Genomic DNA, 19,390 nt, shown 5'->3' with positions numbered 1-19,390 from the left:
CCTGGAGATACACCGTTAACCTGGCAAGTTGGTTCCGCGGTGGTCAGGTCAACAGCTTCTATTGCAGTGTTTTTAAAGTGCCTCACATGGTGCCTACCATTCAGAAGTAAATGGTAGCTCTTAATAGTCCCGTTAATGATTTCAGCATTGCAAGTATGGCCAGAAATCCAACAGTTTCTTCCCCTCACTTTACAAATGAGGGAACAGAATAGAGTGGATAAGATGTTATTTTGGCCATCATAATACACCTTTTGGTTTCAGTGTGTGAAAGGATTATTTATTATAAACCAAATATTTTGAAGCCAGAAGGATTTAAATTTGCTAAGGTGTTTGGGAGTCAGCATGAAGTACAAAACAGTTGTCTAAGTAACCCCCCAAATTAAGTCCTGTTCAGTAAGACCAACTGGAGACTAGCACGAACTGCAGCACCAAATGAAGGCCAGCCCTGGGGTCTTGGGGATGGTGACAACCAGGAAGACAGGGCGTTAGCGTGCTCATGAAGCACGCGGATGCCCATTGGGGAGGGAAATGCCTGTGCCCCAGCGTCCAGAGGAAGAAGCATGGGTTGGAGGACGTGCACAGATGAATGGCACCGCAAGCACAGCTGTGCCTTTGCTTCGAGGGGCCAGGTGGCCTCCTGGCCTCGGACATAGAGTAGGCACCTGTGGTGACGAGTGACACCCACCTTGTAACTCTAACAGCAAAGGCAGGCTGTTTAGGGGCGAGTGGCCTTGGAGTGAGAACAAGAAAGAAATCTTTGAATCTGTGTACTGTGTTCACAAGCAGTTTGTGTAAAACTTTTCTCTCTGAGGTCCTGTGCTGAACAGGTGGGAATCATCCTTTTGCTTTGATTGGTTTGCGCCTAAAGCATTTACCTTGTTGGAAAGGTGGAGGGAGGGCACTGGGGACAGGCCTCGATTTAATTTTTATTTCATTTTTTAAGGACTTTTTAAAATTTAAGAATAACATGCTAGAAAAGCACAGGAATCCTAAGCGGACAGCTCGATGCAATCTTTGTTTCGAAGGGGAAATCCAACGTGCTTCACAAACATGCCGGCCGCCTCCTGTTCTCTGCAAAGACTCACTTGCTCCCCTTTCTCCCTGCGTCAGCCCCAGCTCCTCCTGGGTCTTCTGGGGTGGTTCTCCCCATCTGCAGCTCGCCAGGGCTGTGGCCTCAGGCGAGTGGAATATGCCTGTTCTGGGATTATTTAGTTGCCAGGGAGCGGTTCTTCACCACCAGCTTGTGGGTCTGAATCACTCTACAAACTTGTAGAAAACGCACTTCTCATTTGCGGGGCTTCTGATGCTGGAGGTCAGGCCAGCACAGGGCAAAATGCTTTGCTTTGTTATTAGTTTTTAAAATATATTTTTATTACAGAAGTTGTGAACTTATAAACCCATCATGCACATGTGTAGAATTCCCAACATACCACACCGTTGTGGAACATTTACTGCAGCTCATGAGATGATTTCATCCGACTATTACCACTAAGCATGGTCCATAGCCCACATTTGGCACATTTTTTCCATGCCCCCTCTTATTAACACAGGGCATGTCTGGCATTGATGCAAGAATATTACAGTATTGTTGTTGGCTGTAGTCCATAGGTTACATTAATTGTATTTCCCATGCTTCTCCACGTTTGCTTTTCCTAAGCCAGGATCAAGGTGGCCTGGCCCCCTGTGAGATTAGACCAGCTCACAGTTTTCATCTTGTGATGGGCAGGGAGGGGGGTGTTAGAGCAGAGGTGGTGAGCTAGCGGTGGGCCCTGGGTGTGTGTCTGTCCCAACCACATGCTTCCCCCATCTTCCCTGCTCAGCACTCCTGCTTGCCAGCCTCCTGGACCTGAAATTCTAGCTGTGCCTATTAAGAAGTGACCGGCTTGGAGGAGGCCTGCTGCAGCTGCCCTGGCCGGCTAAAGCCCTCCGCTGCTATGCTGATCTTGCAAGTGCAGCATAAAGAGCAGGGTAGCGGGTTTCCCTTCCCAATGGAGAGAAGCTTCAGGCTTGATCTTCTTATGCCTTGGACCAGAGGCACTAGCCGTTTTGTCATGGGGCCTATGCCCCACTTGGTGAGCGGCCCCTGGCTTAAGGGAGCTTTGCTGCTTTTAAGTTACCTGTGTCCACACCTGTCAGCTCTGCTCCCAGGCACCCGAGCTGAGAAGCAGCAGGTTCTATTGAAACATAAGACTGGGGAAAGAAACCCCGGAAAGAAACGACTGAACAGGAATTATGCCTCCGTGTGAGTGTTTAAATCCCTTTACTCTGGAGAGAAATGACAGCAAGGCTGTGGTGTCTTTCCCTTGCCGTAATGCTTCTTAAAGCGCGTCCCGAGACAGACAGCGTCAGTATCACCTGGGAGCTTGTTAGAAATGCTGATGGTCAGGCCCTGCCCCAGATGTACAGAGCAGGGAGCTCTGAGGAGGGGTCAGGGTGGTACCAGCTCCCCACGTGTTTCCAGTGCACCCTCAAGTGTGAGAACCCCGGGGTGAATGATGAAGGCCAGGGTGATGCCTTCAAGCAGATAAAGCAAATCTTGGTGAACTCAAATAGTTAAGGTAAAGAGAACTTGCTAATTGTGGGCGTGCACTTTTCCTTTTCAGTTTTTGTGGTTTTTTGGGCCCCATCAAGGCAGTGGTTGGGGAGGCCTGTTGGCCAGAGAGGAAGGAGGCAGGGCTGGGGTTCTATGTGCAGGCAGGCATCTGCATAAATATTTGCTTCCTTCCCTCATTTTTGTTTTACACACATGGTTGCACACTGCATGCACTTTTTTCACTCAACAGTATATTTGGCAATCATTTTTGCACGCAGAGGTCTGCCCAATATTCTTTTTTAATGACTGCATAATAGTCATGCTATAGTTATACTGTTATGTATCATTTATTTATTTTACAAGTATTAATATTAAAGAGTATTATGTTCATTACAGTCTACGGGGGTCATCCTTTATGTACACCTTTGAGCATATCATGTGCTAATGTCCTTGCAGGCTGGAAGAATTATTGAGGGAAGGAGTATACAAAATTGTGAGAGAGAATACCAAAATTCCATCCAAAAAATCATACCAATTTACATTCATGGGACCTTTTTTTAAAAAATGATTTATTTTTATTTTTTTTTAAGATTTATTTCTCTCCCCTTCCCCCACCCCCACCCCGGTTGTCTGTTCTCTTTGTCTATTTGCTGCATCTTCTTTGTCCGCTTCTGTTGTTGTCAGCGGCACGGGAATCTGTGTTTCTTTTTGTTGCGTCATTTTGTTGTGTCAGCTCTCCATGTGTGCGGCGCCATTTTTAGGCAGGCTGCAATTTCTTTCGCGCTGGGTGGCTCTCCTTATGTGGTGCACTCCTTGCGCATGGGGCTCCCCTACGCGGGGACACCCCTGCGTGGCACGGCAATCCTTGCGCGCATCAGCACTGCACATGGGCCAACTGCACACGGGTCAAGGAGGCCTGGGGTTTGAACCGCGGACCTCCTTCATGGGAACTTTTAAACACAGTTTCAGGCTCCTCTCTACTTCAACTCACGAGGAGCTCTGTGGGTGAGGCTCAGGGAACTGTAGTTTATTTGGTGACTCCGTTGCCCGAAGTCTGTAGAATGGCCTTGGAGAGGCAGAGGGCAGAGTCTGCCCTCAACTTGGTACTTCTCTAGGGTGGGCTTGAATGGCTGCTTATCTTTTCATGTGATTGTCCCAACTCCTCACCAAGGTGAAATCTTCCTAAAGACTTGCCTCAGGGATTTTGCTGCTTTATATTCCTCTCCTGGCACAGTGCTTGGATTAATAATGTTTGTCCATGGTGATGACTTGGAGGGTTTCTGTGGACTCATATGATGATTCTGCTTTGTCAGTTCCATGGACCAAAGACAGAGGAGAATCCTGGGCCAGCCCCTTTCCACTCCTACCGCCCATCCCAAGAAGAAAAGGTCATCAGTGATGTCTTTCTTTTCAAAGGTATGACACAAAATATTATGAACAAACGCCCCTTCCCAGCAGCCATCCTGTATGACGTGTACTTCCTTGGTCTTGGGTGGACCAGGCCCATGCCACTGAGGTTCCTCTTGAAAAACACTTGACAAGACTTTGTATCAAGAGGATAAAATGTGTACACAAACAAGAAGATGAGTTGAGAAGAATTTAACTTACTGCTAACTTAATGCAAATATAGAATGAACTGTAATGCATATTCAGAGATAATAATGAGGCTTGGTAGTCACCAAACCTCATCACAGGGGTTGTGGAGACAGCTGATCAGGCGCCGGGCTCCAGCCCCTCCACTTCCTGAGGAGCAGCGTGGGGGTGGCTTTGGCCTGTGGTCTTGTCTCGATCTTTCTTCTTGGCCCTGGTTCTAGCACATGTTGCCAGATCCCTCAGGATACCGGGCCCTCCTGGCATCACTGCTTACGTACTCACTACGGAGGATGACCCTCTCTTGCCCTGCAGTGACTCAGAGGTCAGTCCTTGAAGTACAGGTATCTGCAGCAGACCAGTATTTCCCAGTTTCCATCACTTTTGCATTTCTTTTCCTAATCTTACTTGCTCAGATTCATGCAGTGACTCCTTCAAATGCCCCAAAACATTTGTAGGTGTGTACTAGACGTTTGTGGATACACTCTGCTAATTGTGCCAGATGCTTCTGAGAGGTCAAGTAGGATGAGAACTGCCCCGTGGATTTGGCCACTTGGCCTGTGGTGAGGTCACCGGCCTCCTTGCAGTGGGCTCAAGAGAGAATGGGAGGAGGAAGCGTGCACAGACACGTCTCTCAAGGTGTTTAGGTACAAAGTGCAGTGGAAAAATGAGGAAAAGCTGGAGGAGGGAGAAAGGTCAAGGAAACTCCTCTTTTAAGCTGGGAAAATAACATCCTGTCTTTTATTGAGAAAGGAATCCAAAATTTCTGTTCACATCAACACCTGAGACAGCTCCCTTTCCTTTTTATTTTTTTAAAAAACAATTTTATTGATACAAATTAATAAAGCATACAATTCACCCAAAGTGTATAACCAATGGTATTTGGTATAATCACATAGTTGTGTATTCATCACCTCAATCATCATTAGCGGATTTTCTTTTTTTTTTTTAATTCCCCTCACCCCCCATTGTATGCTCTCTGTGTCCATTCACTGTGTGTTCTTCTGTGTCCACTTGCATTCTTGTCATTGCCACCGGGAATCTGTGTCTCTTTTTGTTGAGTCATCCTGCTGCATCAGCTCTCCGTGGGTGTGGCGCCACTCCTGGACAGGCTGTGCTTTTTTCACGTGGGGCTGCTCTCCTTACGGGGTGCACTCCTTGCATGTGGGGCTCCCCTACGTGGGGGACACCCCTGCGTGGCACGGCACTCCTTTTATGCATCAGCACTGCACATGGGCCAGCTCCACACGGGTCAAGGAGGCCCGGGATTTGAACCCTGGACCTCCCATGTGGTAGGCAGATGCTCTATCATTTGAGCCAAATCCACTTCCCCATTAGAGGATTTTCATTATTTCAATAATAATAATAAACAAACAAGAAAATTCTTCACCCCTTGATCTCTCTGTGCTTTCCCTGCTGTACATAGCTGCTATTTCTTATATTCTTGCACCCTTTCCTTCAACTTCTACCACATCCACAGCTGCTCCATCAGCCCTACATTTTTTTTCTTCCCTCCTTCCTCTTCCCGTATCAATTTCTTCTTCTTTTTTCTTTTTAAAGATACATAGATCACACAAAATCTTATATTAAAAAGTAAAGGAGGGAAGTGAATTTGGTTCAAGTGATAGGGCTTCCACCTACCATATGGGAGGACCTGGGTTCAATCCCTGGGGCCTCCTGGTGAAAATTAAGAAGAGAAAGCATGCCTGCATGGCAAGCCAGTGCCTGAGCAAGTGCCCACGTGGTGAGCCAGTACCCTTGCAGTGAGCCAGTGCCCATGCAAGTGAGTCACACAGCAAGATGATGATGCATCAAGAGAGACAAGGGGAGAGTCAAGGTGAAGCACAGCAGAGACCAGGAACTAAAGTGGCACAATTGACAGGGAACCTCTCTCCACATCAGGGGTGTCCAGGATTGAATCCTGGTAAGTCCTAGAGGAGAGAAAATGAGAAAAGAAGACAACACAACAGCAAAAACAGCAGGGTGGCAGGGGGGAAAGGGGGGAAATAAATAAATGAATAAATCTTTAAAAAAAAGATTACATAAGGCTAACATTTAAAAACTATATATAGGGTATTCCCTTATGCCCTACTCCCTACACCCCCACTTTTCCCACATCAGCTTCTTTCATTAGTGTGGTGCATTCATTGCATTTGATGAATACATTTTGAAGCATGGCTACACAGCATGGACTATAGTTTACCTTGTATTTTTCTCTCTCTCCCAGTCCATTCAGTGGGTTATGGCAGGATATTTAATGTCCTGCATCTCTCACTGCTTTTTATTTTTTATTAAAATCAAACTTACGGGAGAGTTGCAAAAATAAAATAAACCCCATACAGAGAACTCCAACTGATACCCAGCTCTGCCAACTTGAACGTTTTCCCACATTTGCTGTATTATTCTATCTATCCATCTGTCCATCTAATTATCTATCATCTATCTGTTTTCTGAACATTTGGGAGCAGGTGCACACATTACACTCCTTGAATGCATCATTCTTCCATATACATTTCCTAAGAACAAGGATATTCACTTATATAGATATCTTAAGTGCAGTTATCAAATTAAAAAACTTAAATATTGACATAAAGCATATAGTCTATATTTCAATTTTTTCATATGTCCCAATAATGTCTTTTTTTCTTTCTTTCTTTTTTTCCCATATAACCCACTTCGCACCCCCCCCACCACATCATTTTTGTAAATTAAATTTTTTGAAGATATATATATCACATAAAAAATGTTACAGTAAAAAATGTGAGAGGTTCCCATATACCCCCCACACCCCCCGCACTCCTCCCACACCAACAACCTCCCCCATCTTCTTTATGGTGATCACACTAATGTATTTCTCATAAAAATCAGGCATCTTTAGGTAGAGGAAGAGGGGTGGAATTGAGCAGGCACTCGCAGGAGTTTTAGAGGGACTGAGGAGGGGGTAGAGTATGACTCCCCAGTTCATACAGTTTTGACCTGCCCCACAGGTCTCTTGGAAGCTGAGGTTCCAGAAGCGGCAGCCTCTGAAGAACGTGCTCCTCCTCTTGGCAGAAAGGGCCCGGGACCCCAGTGCCAAGACGCGCCGCATGGCCATGAGAGGCCTGCGAGCCGTGGCCCGAGACGCTCCGGACAAGGTGGGGACGGGAGCGCGCCGCGCTCAGCCAGCCTCCCGGGCGCTCTCTAACCCTGCTGGTGTGGATGCCCCAGAGCTAGGAGGAGACCCTCCTGGGCTAGCCCCCACTGCTGTGCGACAAAGCAGCATACGTTTCCTGCCTCACGGTTTCCTGGGTCAGGAGACCAGGCGTCGCTCAGCTGGGTCCTCAGCTCCAGGCCCTGCAGGCTGCAGTCGAGATGTCAGCCAGGCTGCATTCCCTTTTGACGCTTGGGGACGTCTTCCAAGTTGTCTGGCGCTGGGTGGAATTCAGTTCTAGGACTGAGGTCCCTGTTTTCTGGCTGTCTGTCAGCTGGAGTCACTCTCAGCTCGCAGAGGCCACCTGCAGTTCCTTGCCACATGCTCCTTCCATGGGCCCTGTCACAACATGGCAGCAGAAGAGTGTCTGTCACTCTTGTGTGCTAAGACGGGGTCTTACATAACATAACGTAACCCCAGGAGAGATATCCGGTCACCTTTGTCATATCCTATAGGCTAGAAGTCACAGGTTCCTCCCAAACTCAAGTGGAAGAGATTATAAAAGGGCATGACTCTCTGGGGGTCCCTTGAGAATGGACAAAGCTGGCATTGCCCTTTGTGGTGAGTTTGAGCGACTTTTTAAGTCAAATATGGTTTTCCAATCCTCTCCTTGAGCATCTGTCACCTTCAGGGACAATTCCAACTCCTCCCCACTAGGAAGGTACCCAGTACTCCCCAGGTCCACCACCCTCCTCGACATGCCCCACCCAGCCTCGTCCCCCGAGACCATGCTTCACACTGCTCTTCTGTCCTCCTGCCAAGCCTGAGCTGGGCTCTTGCAGGACCAGACCTCCTAGGTTGGTGGAAGCATCTGTATGTTACTGCAAGTTGTGGCCGATGCTGGAGAGAGCTCTGAGCTCTTAGGCCAAGACCTAGGTTATGGTAAGGTTAGAAGTGGGATTGCTTTTCAACTCAGGTGGACCAATTTCTGTGCCACTCATGCTTTTCAAACCTTCATGACAGGTGAGGAAACATAAGAAAATGGTCCTAGGTCTGCTGGTGCACGGCCTGTATGACCCCGTGAGTTCTGCAGTCATCCACGAGAGTATGAAGACACTGACCGTCATCCTGGGCAAGAGCCAGGGGAAAGGTCTGGGCTCCTTCTTCGTAGACATCACCCTTCAGACCAGGACTTTGTTAGATGATGTAAGTGGGAAGAGCACCGGAAAATCCTGGGCTGTTGAAGTCAAAGTGGGATTAAATATGTGAGCCCTTCTTCAGGAAATACGGTCCCCATTATTAATTATAAATTATATTGGTTATAAATAAATCTTATGGAGAGGGTGCCATGTGCTGGGGGTCATGGAGGTCATGGAAGGAAGACTCAAGGAGTTTTCATTTCAATAGAGAAGTGACTACCTGTGCCCTTAGGAGGAGGAGGATGGTGCCACTGCCTATTCAGTGCTCTCTTACAGACATAACAATAAATGGTCACCTCCAGTGAGCACTCACTGTGTGCCAGGCACAGTGCTGGGCAGTTTACACACATCATTTCACAACCACCCTGGGAGGTGAGCACGATTAGTGTCTTCATTTTATAGATGAGGAAACCAAGGCACAGGGAGGTTGGGGGGCTTGCCCAAGGCCCCCTGAGCCAGGGAGTGGATGTGAAATGAAGCCTGCTGACCACAGGGCCCACACTCAACCACCAGAGGACAAGACAGGCCTGGGTTAGGCCCAGGTAAAGTGCACAAGGGGCTCAGGTGAACGAGAACTTACCTCTCGATAGAGTGAAGGAGACTTTACAGAGTGGGTGGAGCTGACAGGGCCTTGAAAGACGGGTAGGATTTCATAAATAGAGTGTTCCTCAGTCAGAGGAAAGGGTCTGAGCAGAACGTCCATGGATAGGTTGTTTAGTCTGAAACTGTGAAGAGTCTGAGATGCCCTTCTTGCAAACTAACCAGTGAGCCGGCTGCAGATACACACACTAACAGAGAGACCAGACCTACGCACCCGGGAGAGGATCTTTCCTTTGCTCACAGAGCAAGCATCTTACATCGGGTCCTCACATCCTCGTTTCCCAGGGAGCCACCTGGGAGAGCCACATGCACCTGCCCCACAAGAGAGGAAGAGGAACTCCAAGTGATGAAGCCTGGAGCTTCTGTCGGAGCTGCCGGCACATCTGCCCCTCCTCCCTCCGGGGCTGGGGTGGGGAGGGGGCCTTTGTCCTGTAAACCAGTCCTCTCTGGGGAGGGTGGGAGCAGAGGGTCTCTACTTCCCCACCCTGGAATGGCATTTGTTTATATTTGTAAGTAGATGTCATTCCAGGGTGAGCTGTCTCTAAACCTCTCCAGAGCTGTTCTCTTTAACTGCTAATACTTATTTGCCACTCAGTCATTTTCTGAGCCCAGGGTGCCAGCTAACTGTTGATCAGAAAGCCCTGGCCACGTCAAAACATGACCGTATTCGCGGAGAGTTGCCCCAGAGACCCCTGTATTTGCACTCTTCACTCCCTGCCCACTCCCTGCCCACTTTCCTCCGTTAGTGATTGTCAGACTCCCAAGGGAGCACCTCTCTGTACATCTTGTAGCATTAGGGAAATGTTTTGGAGAGAATGAGTTCTCAATAAATGTTAATTGAATTGAATTACATTTGCACACATAATGGCAGAGCAGTGAAGAAGACACTGAAGCAATTTCTATATGTGCCACACATGCTAAAAATATTTTTAAATTCTCCCCCAGATGATGAGCGGGCCTCAGCCTTGCGGGATCTCTGTGATCCCAGAACCTGTAGGTGCTTCTCTGAAGGGCCGCCTCCAGCCCTGTTCCCTCTGGTTTGCCTGGGGCTGGACAGGCCCAAGACTCACTGATTTGCAAATCCCGGGACCAAGAATCAGGAGGCTGGGTCACTACCCTGGTTCTCTAACTTGACAGCCGTGACTCTCAACAAGGCCTCTGGCCTTGGTCCCGCTCTCCTGGGAGGGGTGATGTTTGCAGCCTCAGCTCACCCTGGAGAGGAAGATAGGGCTGTCCAGGTGAGAGTAGCTCACCTGGACCAGATGAAAGGCAGCAAGAGGGGGAAGAAGTAGGATTATTATTGCCAGTACAGAAGGGAGAGACGCAGACCAAAAGTAAAGAGGGCTGGCCTGGCAAAAATTCTGGGAGTAATATAGAGGATGGGTCAAATGAATTCTGATGCAGCCCAAATAAAACAAACAAAACTCAAAGCAACAATTAAAAAAGGAAAGAAAAGAAAAGAAAAAGGAATGAAAGCGCTCTTGTGCTCTTTATTTATTGACATAGAAAGAATGCCGAGATAGATTGCTGATTGAAAAAAACCAAGACATATAACAGTGGCACGGTATGCTTCCATTTCTGTAAAAAAGTGGGAAAGAAATATGTAATACATGCCTTTTCTTTTTAATTTTCTGGAGGGATACACACAAAATTTATGACTTTGCCTTTGGGGAAAGGAACATTTGGTGGCAGGTGAGAGGGATAGGAAGGAGATTTACTTTTTCTATAGCCTTTTTGGTTATTTTGAATTTTAACCATATAAATGTACCATGTCTCCAAAACATTAAAAAAAAAAAAAGCTGGGAATGTGACAGTAGCATTAGTGATTCCCCAGTCTTCTCTTGTCTGCTGGGAAAGAGGCTCGTTGACTCGGCCTCTCTGCGGTGCCCTCCCTCTCACCGGGTTTGGAGTGGACCTGATGGTGCGCTGTACTATGCACGATAAAGAACAGATGGCTGTGCTGTTCTCGTTGCAACCGCCTTTTGGTAATGACCTGAGTTCCGTTGTTGTTTTGTCGATGGGGGCCCACAGGAGAATGACAGTCTGAGATATTCGGCCTTCGTCTTGTTTGGGCAATTGGCTGCCTTTGCTGGGCGGAAATGGAAGAAATTTTTCAGCGGTCAGGTTAAGCAGACACGAGCCTCCCTCCTGCTCCATCTACGGGACAGAAATCCCCAGGTTGCCAAGGTAAGACTGCAACTCTCCAATCAATGGCTTGAAATCTATGCTGTGCCCAAAGGGAGCTGTGGGGCAGCCCTGTCACCTTGGGATGCCAAACCCTCAGGTTCCTGCCAGTGCAGGTACAGATACCAAGCAGCAAATCCATGCAAATCCTGGAAACAGTGCTTCTTGATGTGTCATCTCTTTGACCCAGAGTGTTATTTTCCACTTGTTCCTGGCCCACCTGCCCAATCCCAGCCCTTGTGGATGCTTGATAAGCTCGGATAAATGGAGGGAGGTGGGCATAGAGACACAGGTCTAACCAGGGGGTGGCAGCGCCATAGAGGGGCCACTTATTCACATCCAATTAGCTTCTGTCGCTGTGCGTGGTATAGATTTCCACCCCTGGTGTCTCGATTCCCTTTGGAACTTTTGCTTTATTCTTGGGGAAAATGTGTCCTAACAGGGTTGGATCACCTTCAGGCCTGCCTTGGAGTAGGACTGAGTGAGGGCTCAAAACTGGTAGCACTTAAACTCTTCAAGTACACTCATCTGCTTCATCGGGAGCAAAGGGTTCCACCAAACCACTTGTCTTCTTTAAGTTGAAATGAGAGAGATTGAATTATAGGAATCTGTACTACTTTTTTTTTTTTAAAGATTTATTTTATTTATTTCTCTCCCCTTCCCTCTCCCCTCCCCCCCCATTCCCCCGTTGTCTGCTCTCTGTGTCCATTTGCTGCGTGTTCTTCTGTGTCCGCTTGCATTCTTGTCAGCGGCACTGGGAATCTGTGTCTCTTTTTGTTGCGTCATCTTGCTGTGTCAGCTCTACATGTGTGCGGCGCCACTCCTGGGTGGGCTGTGCTTTTTACACAAGGGGCGGCTCTCCTTGCAGGGCGCACTCCTTGCGCGTGGAGCACCCCTACGTGGAGGACACCCCTGTGTGGCAGGGCACTCCTTCCGTGCGGCAGCACTGCGCATGGGCCAGCTCCACACGGGTCAGGAGGCCCTGGGTATCGAACCCTGGACCTTCCATATGGTGGGTGGACGCTCTATCAGTTGAGCCACATCCGCTGCCCTGTACTACTTTTGATGAGACGAAACACACAAGGGTTGTGGTAAATGATAAAGCTATGCCCTCCCCACCAGCCCCCAAATTATAGACATGATTATTTATTTATTTTTTAGAGAAGTTTTCATTTTTATTCTAGAGCATACTTTTCTGGCCTGATGCTGAGTGTGGTCTTCTAACAGGTACACAGTGAACTCTTAGGTAGACAACACAATGGCAGTATTTGGCATCTGCCTGGTGAGCTGGGCCAAGAGTGCTCTATGAAAGGCCAGCCAACCTTCTTCCTGGAACTCCAGGCGTGCCTGGTGCCTTCCTCATGGAGCCACGTCCTTTTGGCTTCTTGGGGATAAGTGATACAGGAGGCACATTCCTTAGACATGGTCATTTTATAAGCATAAGTCCTTTAAGGCTCCATTTTTGAAACTATCTGGAAGTTCCTTTCATACACTCAGCGGCCTCCAGACCACAGATTGGGTACAGTCCTCCAGGGCAGCTTTCACTGTCGGGGTCGTGGAACGCTCATATTTTCGACTGTCAGATGATAACCTCCTTTTTCCTCAGGCTTGCAAAACAACTTTTCGAGCCTGTTCCCCATATCTGAGGCCAAGGAAGGGATACAGCTTCCAGAATGAAGATGAGCAAAGGAACCCTAAACTGTGCCGACAGCTGGTGAGTGTGGAAGGGTGGAAGAGCGCTCTCTCCAAGCCCATCCTCCCGGGTGTTTTTCAGAAGATGGCCAAGCTCCCAAGGGAGTTGTCCCATCAAACAACTCAGAACAGTCTATTGTAGTTGACCCATAATGCAATGTACATGGCAAAATGCCTGGAGGATTATGTCCAAAGTGTCCTGGCAATTACACCTCAGATTATTAGCTGAAAGCAGATAATGACTCCCCCTCAGCCCCTAAGGCTGGGCTGATTGCTTATCTCCATTTGACAACTGTCTGCCAGTTAGGGAGCTTTACTGAACCCTCCCTCACATGTACCTCTGCTAATTTCTTTCAGAGCTACTGTCATCCAGAGCTCCTGCAGTTCTTCTACGCAAATAAAATTCTGTAGACGCAGAGCAGCAGGGAGATGGTCCCATGGGTGCTCGTACTGTATCCCCCCTCTTTAAATTCCCCGGATGCCTCTTCTGCTTGCTGCTTGTGGTAGTCATAGAAAAGTGGGTGTTAGGAGAGAAATTGATGACAAAATAATACTGTGGATTTGTATAATTACACCCAAGGTACAATTCTGAATTGCTTTCTCATATCTCATTTTCTCCCCATAGAACTCTGATAAGGAGGTACGCATTTTTAAAAAAAATACTTAATGTATATGTATATACAGTGCTTATTTCTTAGCTTTTTCCTTCTTAAATTCATCTGTCACCTTTCTTTTAATTTTAAATAAATATTTTAAGCATTTAATTTGTGAGAAATAAAAGAATAATTGTTACCTTAAGTTTTATTTTAAGACGTTTCTATTGATACATTTTCTTGCCAAGACTCATTATTAAAATCCCAAGAAAGTGATTTTGAGGGGCAGCTTAGCTCCTCACAGCCTTCAGCAGCAGTCACCCCTTCAAGGTCATCCCAAACAAAAATTAATGAGAAAAAAATATATGTATAGCATGTGTCGAAAATCCTCAGACTGAAGGTAAGTTATGAGTGATAATAATAAGTAACATTGATTGAATGTGTTTATAATTAGGCATCATCTGCTTTGCAAGTATTATTTAATACTCACAATAACCCTATGAGATAGGGTACTATTATAATCCTTATTTTCTATACAAGGAAACTAAGGCACAGAGAAGTTAAGCAATTTGCCCAAGATTACATGGTAGATAGTGGAGCCAAAACTCTAACTCGTAGTCTGACTTCTGGAACCCACACTCAATCACCATACTATATTGCCTCGTTATAGATTAACTGATGGGGTGGGGGCGGTGGGGTTGATTGGGACCTCATATTTTTTTAATGTAATTTTTAAAAATAAATAAATAATTAAAAAAAAAAGAATAATTGATGGATGGTTAGGAAGGTTAAAAAAAATCCAGTTTCTGCTCTTCTATAAAATCCGGTTTAACTTTTGCTTGTATACATTTTTAAAAAATTTATGGGAGCTAAATTTATATTTTTATTAATCATGGCTCAACTATTTTGTCAATTTTTTGGTGATCAACCCCAAATATTTGAGTGACCATGTCACTCTTACAAAAGGTGCCCTAGACAGTCTTATGCCTTTGTTCAGTTTGTTCTGCTTTATGCCCCCATTCCTCCCCCGTCTCTCTCCCAGCCCCCACCACCCTGCCATGCACCCTCACATGTATCTCTTATCAATACTCCAAGGAGGTCAAACACCTGATCCCCTCACTCAGGAAAGAGCTGTCTTCTCTGAATCCCCAGAACATTCTAGCAATCTTATGCCACCTAACATGTTTCATCTCTTCTTAAAGTTTTTTACCTACATGTCTTTTTTCCCTGTTAGGTGATAAACTGCTGGAGGCAGGGCCCTACCCTGTATATCTTTATACCTCCCAGATGACCTCAGATGTGCTCAGAAAATGAATGTTGATTGGGGGGAAAAGTCACCTGAGGCTCTTATTCCTTCTTGGAAGGAGCCCATTTTGATAAACAAAGGTCATAAATTAACCACTTTTATTACCAAATTTCCTTTTCCCCAGAAGATGTCTGTTAATCTGAAAGTCAAACTAAAAGTAATGCTTTGACATTTCTTACTTGGAAATATTAGATACAGAAGAGTTAAGTGAATGAAAGGAAGAAAAAGGAATGTTCCCTTGCTATGCATTCAGGGTAGAGATATGCATAAAGCTTGGTCCCTGTTTTCAGGCAGTTCATGAGCTGGGCCTTTTGGAAAGAGGGGAGAGAGGAGAGGAAAAAAGGCAAAGGAGGGGAAGGTTGAGAACCTAACAGGTGCAACCAGTGCTGCTTACCAGTGTGAACAAAACCCTGTGGAATTCCAGTGAATAATTAATTGGGGGAAGGCTTCCCACCTTATAGCCAGCAGAAAGGCTAATAAATAAGGCAGATACACATTTGCACTTTTCTGTATTTTCCAAGTTTTCTGCAATAAGCATGTATTACCTTTATAATCATAAAAACACAAAGAAGAAAGGACCTTTTAAAATAAAAAAAGAAATGCCTACCAGTATGTAAAGTGATGTGCGTCAGAAAGCCCAGGATGATGATTCTTCACCCTCCACAGTATGCATTTACCTTCATCCTTTTTTGACATTTTTGTTTTAACCCACTGGCGAATAACAAATAAAATGGCTTATGGTTGATGATCAGTTTGTGTTACTGAACTGACATTATTTCACTCTTCTTCCCTGCATTTATGTGTTAAATGCTCTTAGAAAAACCTTGGGTTATAGATAAACCAAAAGCATCCCAGTTTACTGAGGAGGATTTGATATGCAAGGGTCCCTGTGATTTACAAGTTAAGCACAAACTCCCAGGCCTGACATTTTAAGATTCTTTATAATATGACAGTATGACAGCAACTTGTTTCCCATGGCTTTCCCTGAATTCCTACTGCCTGGAAAGCTCTGCCCTCTACTTCCTTGTTTCTAGCCACCATTCTAATCCTCTGAGCTGAATCCAAATGTCCTCTCCTTCAGGGACAGAGCAGAGCAGTTAGTGTGAATCTGGCTCAGCCACTTAGCTGTATGGCCCTGGGCAAGCCAGTACATCAAGCCTCAGTGTGGTGGAATGGACATAACGCAACTCTCAGAGTTGTTGTGCTACAAGGATTCAAGGAGATAATACTGAGCACTTGACACAACGCTTGGCACATAGAAGGTGCTAAGGAAATATCTTTGCCCCTCAGTCCCAACCAGCTCTCCATATACTGTTTCTTCTCTTTTTGAAGATGTACTTCTTCAGAGAGCTCCACTCTGGCTAGCCGTATGGGGATTTGTGTGTTATCTTGAGCCTCCTCGCTAAATGATGGGCGTCCTAGGGGCAGCTCTCCAACCTACTCCTTTCCAGAGTGAGGCTTTGAGCCTTGCGCAGCATGGGTGTTCAATAAAGATTGATTGAATCTGTCAATTGCAAATGCTAGTGCCTTGACCATGCATAACCCTGTCACCTGCAAGGCTTATGAACAGCTCAATTCGTTTAAGTAAAATGAAGATCATAGCTGAATGAGAATAGCAAGTTGTTCTTTCCAACTGGGCCATTGTTGGGGTTTTGTGGATGCTCAAAGCAGGGAGTGATGCCTTCTTATGCTCTCCAGATGGCTTAATTGGGCTCTGTTCATTCCATCCTAATATTCCCAACAGCTCTGTTAATATTCTGTATTGTATCTTTTCAGTGATCACTTGTTAATAATTAATGTCCCATCTTCTGTTTCTGGATATGAATGCTATAATCGTGTTCCTTTCAAGTTAATGAATTTCCTGCAGCAATTGGCAAATGTTAACTAGGTAATGGCCCAAATGTCTCCCTTCAAGAAGAAAATGTTTTTCAGAAATGTAGATCAGAGACTTAAAATGTCATTTCCTAACCCATGCTGCTAGAGGCACGTGTCTGCCACAGTAAAAATGCAATCTGACATCCAAAGTCTTTCCAGATGCCTGCACTGACTGCACCTACTGATGTAACCACCATGGAAAAGGGGAGAAGCTCAGTTCTCAAATGTGACATGATGCTTGCTGTAGGGACAATAGATTAGGCCGTAGAAGACCTGGCTTTGCAGCCTGACTTTACCTCTTACTGGTGATCTTGAGCAAGTTAGCAATCTCTGAGTGCCTCAGTTTCTTCATCTGTAAAATGGAGATAAAACTCATAGTACAAAATATATTGATGCTCACCTGAGGTAGTCTGTGAAAAATATTATCCCAAATGAAGTATTTTTATTTGCATGGCATGGTAGCAACACATTGGAGCCTGTTACGTAAGGGGAAGTTTGGAAAGAATGAAAAAGAATGATACCACAGACTCTGATTTAAAAGCAATGAACAACGTGGTATGTAAAACATCTTAAAAATATAAAACTAGTAAATTAGACATTACACGTTGTTTAATATAAGGATGCTTCTCTAGATGACAAGCACGCTGTTACTTGTGATATCGCATTCATTTTACAAGTTTAACATTTACCTATGTGTACAGTTTAGTTACACCCAAACTTTTCTGGTATGGTAGGAAGAATAACATTCTGACATTGTGGATAACCTGGCACTTTCCCTTTGGATTACTCTAATGTTAGAATCAAGTTTAACTCAAAAGCAATTTGAGTTTATTATGGAAAAATGAAGCTTTCAGTACATTTGGATTTCGATCCACTAGAGTCATGATTTACCTGCACCTCACAAGCCTGTGACATGTAGACCAGGGATCTTAGATTTTCTGTCAGGCAAGAAAATCTACATAAGGCACAGAGTGGTGGGTTAAAATCATTTGAGAAACAGCGAATGGACACAAGAGAGCAGACAATGGGGGGTGGGAAGGGGAGAGAAATAAAATCTTTTTAAACAATCATTTGAGAAAATAGAACAAAGAAATTTTAAGAAGAAAAAATATCATTTGAAGCTAGTAAGCTCATTTTAGAGTTTAAGGGAACAAATACAATTTCCTGTATGAAACATGGTTTACTTGTTTGTATAGTTAAATTATTTTATTTTTAAGTCTTGTTTCTTCTCATTATCTATCACTAAACAAAAAGAGAGGAAGATTTTTAAATTAAGAGCATGGAATATGCATAGTTAAAGCTATTTAATTTAAAAGACCCGGGTCTGTGTTTATAACTAGATTTAGGGGAACAGTGTAGCTCAGTGGTTGAGCACCTGCTTCCCATGTACAAGGTCCTGGGTTCAATCCCTGGTACCTCACTTAAAAAAAAAAATGCACACACACATCTATGTTTAAAAAACATATATGTATTTAATAATTGGTCAACCTCTTTGCTCTTCTCTTTCCCAAGAAAAGTAACGGCTGTTTGAGCATTTTGGATTTCATGAGGCTGTTTATTAAATAATGATTTAAACTTGCATGTCAATAAATAATTCCAGACTCAGAAATTAAAGCTTATAACTTCTGGTTTCCCCAGCATTATGCAAAACTGTCCCCAACTGGCTGTGTGACTTCAGGTAATGCATGTCCCTTTTCTACCAATAAAATAAGAAAAGCCTGAGGGGGAGCAGGTGGATCATATCCTCTCTAAGTGGTGTCCTATCTTATCCATTATGAATATAGGAATTTCTGGGTTTGGAGCCTGTGGTGGGGCATACAGCAGGCAGTCTATAGCAAAGTGCGGAGCTTCAGGGCATCTTCCACTTTCAAGAATTTCTCTAGGAAAATGTCAAAGTCCTTTAGCTAAGAGAACAGTTATTGGTATCTGAACCAAGGAAAGCCACCGTCAACAGATTTTTCATAGGTGGGCATAAAACAATCATTAAAAACAAACAAACCACTATAGGACCCAGCAGTTCCATTCTTAGGTATATACCCCAAAGAATTGAAAACAGGGACTCAAACAGATACTTGTACACCAATGTTCATAGCAGTATTATTTACAATAGCCAAAGGGTGGAAGCAACTCAAGTGTACATCAACAGATGAATGGATAAACCAAATGAGGCGTATAGACACACAATGGAATATTATTCAGTCGTAAGGAGGGATGAAGTACTGACACATGAGACCACGTGAATGGACCCTGAAGACATTGTGTTGAGTGAAATAAGACAGACACAAAAGGACAACTATTGCCTGATTTCACTTATATAAAACACCTAGAATAAGCAAATTCTTAGAGACAGAAAGTAGATCAGAAGTTACTAGTGGTCATGGAGGGGGAAATGGAAAATTACTGCTTAAGAGGTACATTAATGAGTTTCTGTTTGGGGTAATGAAAAAGTTTGGGTAATGAATGGTGGTGATGATAACACCATATTGGGTAGTAATTAATATTACTAAATTGAACACATAAAAGTAGTTAAAATGGGAAATGTTATGTACATATTACCACAATATAATTCAAACAAATAAACTAAATAACCCCTTGTCTCTTCTCTATCTCCCTCCTCTACACTCCCCTTCCTGGACTTCCCCAGGCATCACTGGGAAGAAGAAATGCATATTAGGTGATATATGATGT

General features: G+C 44.9%; 1 protein-coding gene across 1 annotated transcript in view; it reads left to right on the top strand.

Moving 5' to 3' along the window:
• The window catches only part of MRO (maestro), a 110,624-nt gene that overhangs the window by 41,081 nt on the left and 50,153 nt on the right, over positions 1-19,390 (top strand). Inside the window, exons 5-10 of the mRNA XM_058277738.2 lie at positions 3,847-3,949; positions 4,348-4,448; positions 7,111-7,257; positions 8,277-8,459; positions 11,084-11,239; positions 12,843-12,950. Coding sequence (XP_058133721.1) covers positions 3,847-3,949; positions 4,348-4,448; positions 7,111-7,257; positions 8,277-8,459; positions 11,084-11,239; positions 12,843-12,950 — 798 coding nt within the window. The remainder of the gene's footprint in view (positions 1-3,846; positions 3,950-4,347; positions 4,449-7,110; positions 7,258-8,276; positions 8,460-11,083; positions 11,240-12,842; positions 12,951-19,390) is intronic.

The sequence above is a fragment of the Dasypus novemcinctus genome, chromosome 16 (genome assembly GCF_030445035.2).
Source record: "Dasypus novemcinctus isolate mDasNov1 chromosome 16, mDasNov1.1.hap2, whole genome shotgun sequence".
Classification (NCBI taxonomy): domain Eukaryota; kingdom Metazoa; phylum Chordata; class Mammalia; order Cingulata; family Dasypodidae; genus Dasypus; species Dasypus novemcinctus.
This window is presented reverse-complemented; position numbering and strand designations above follow the sequence as displayed.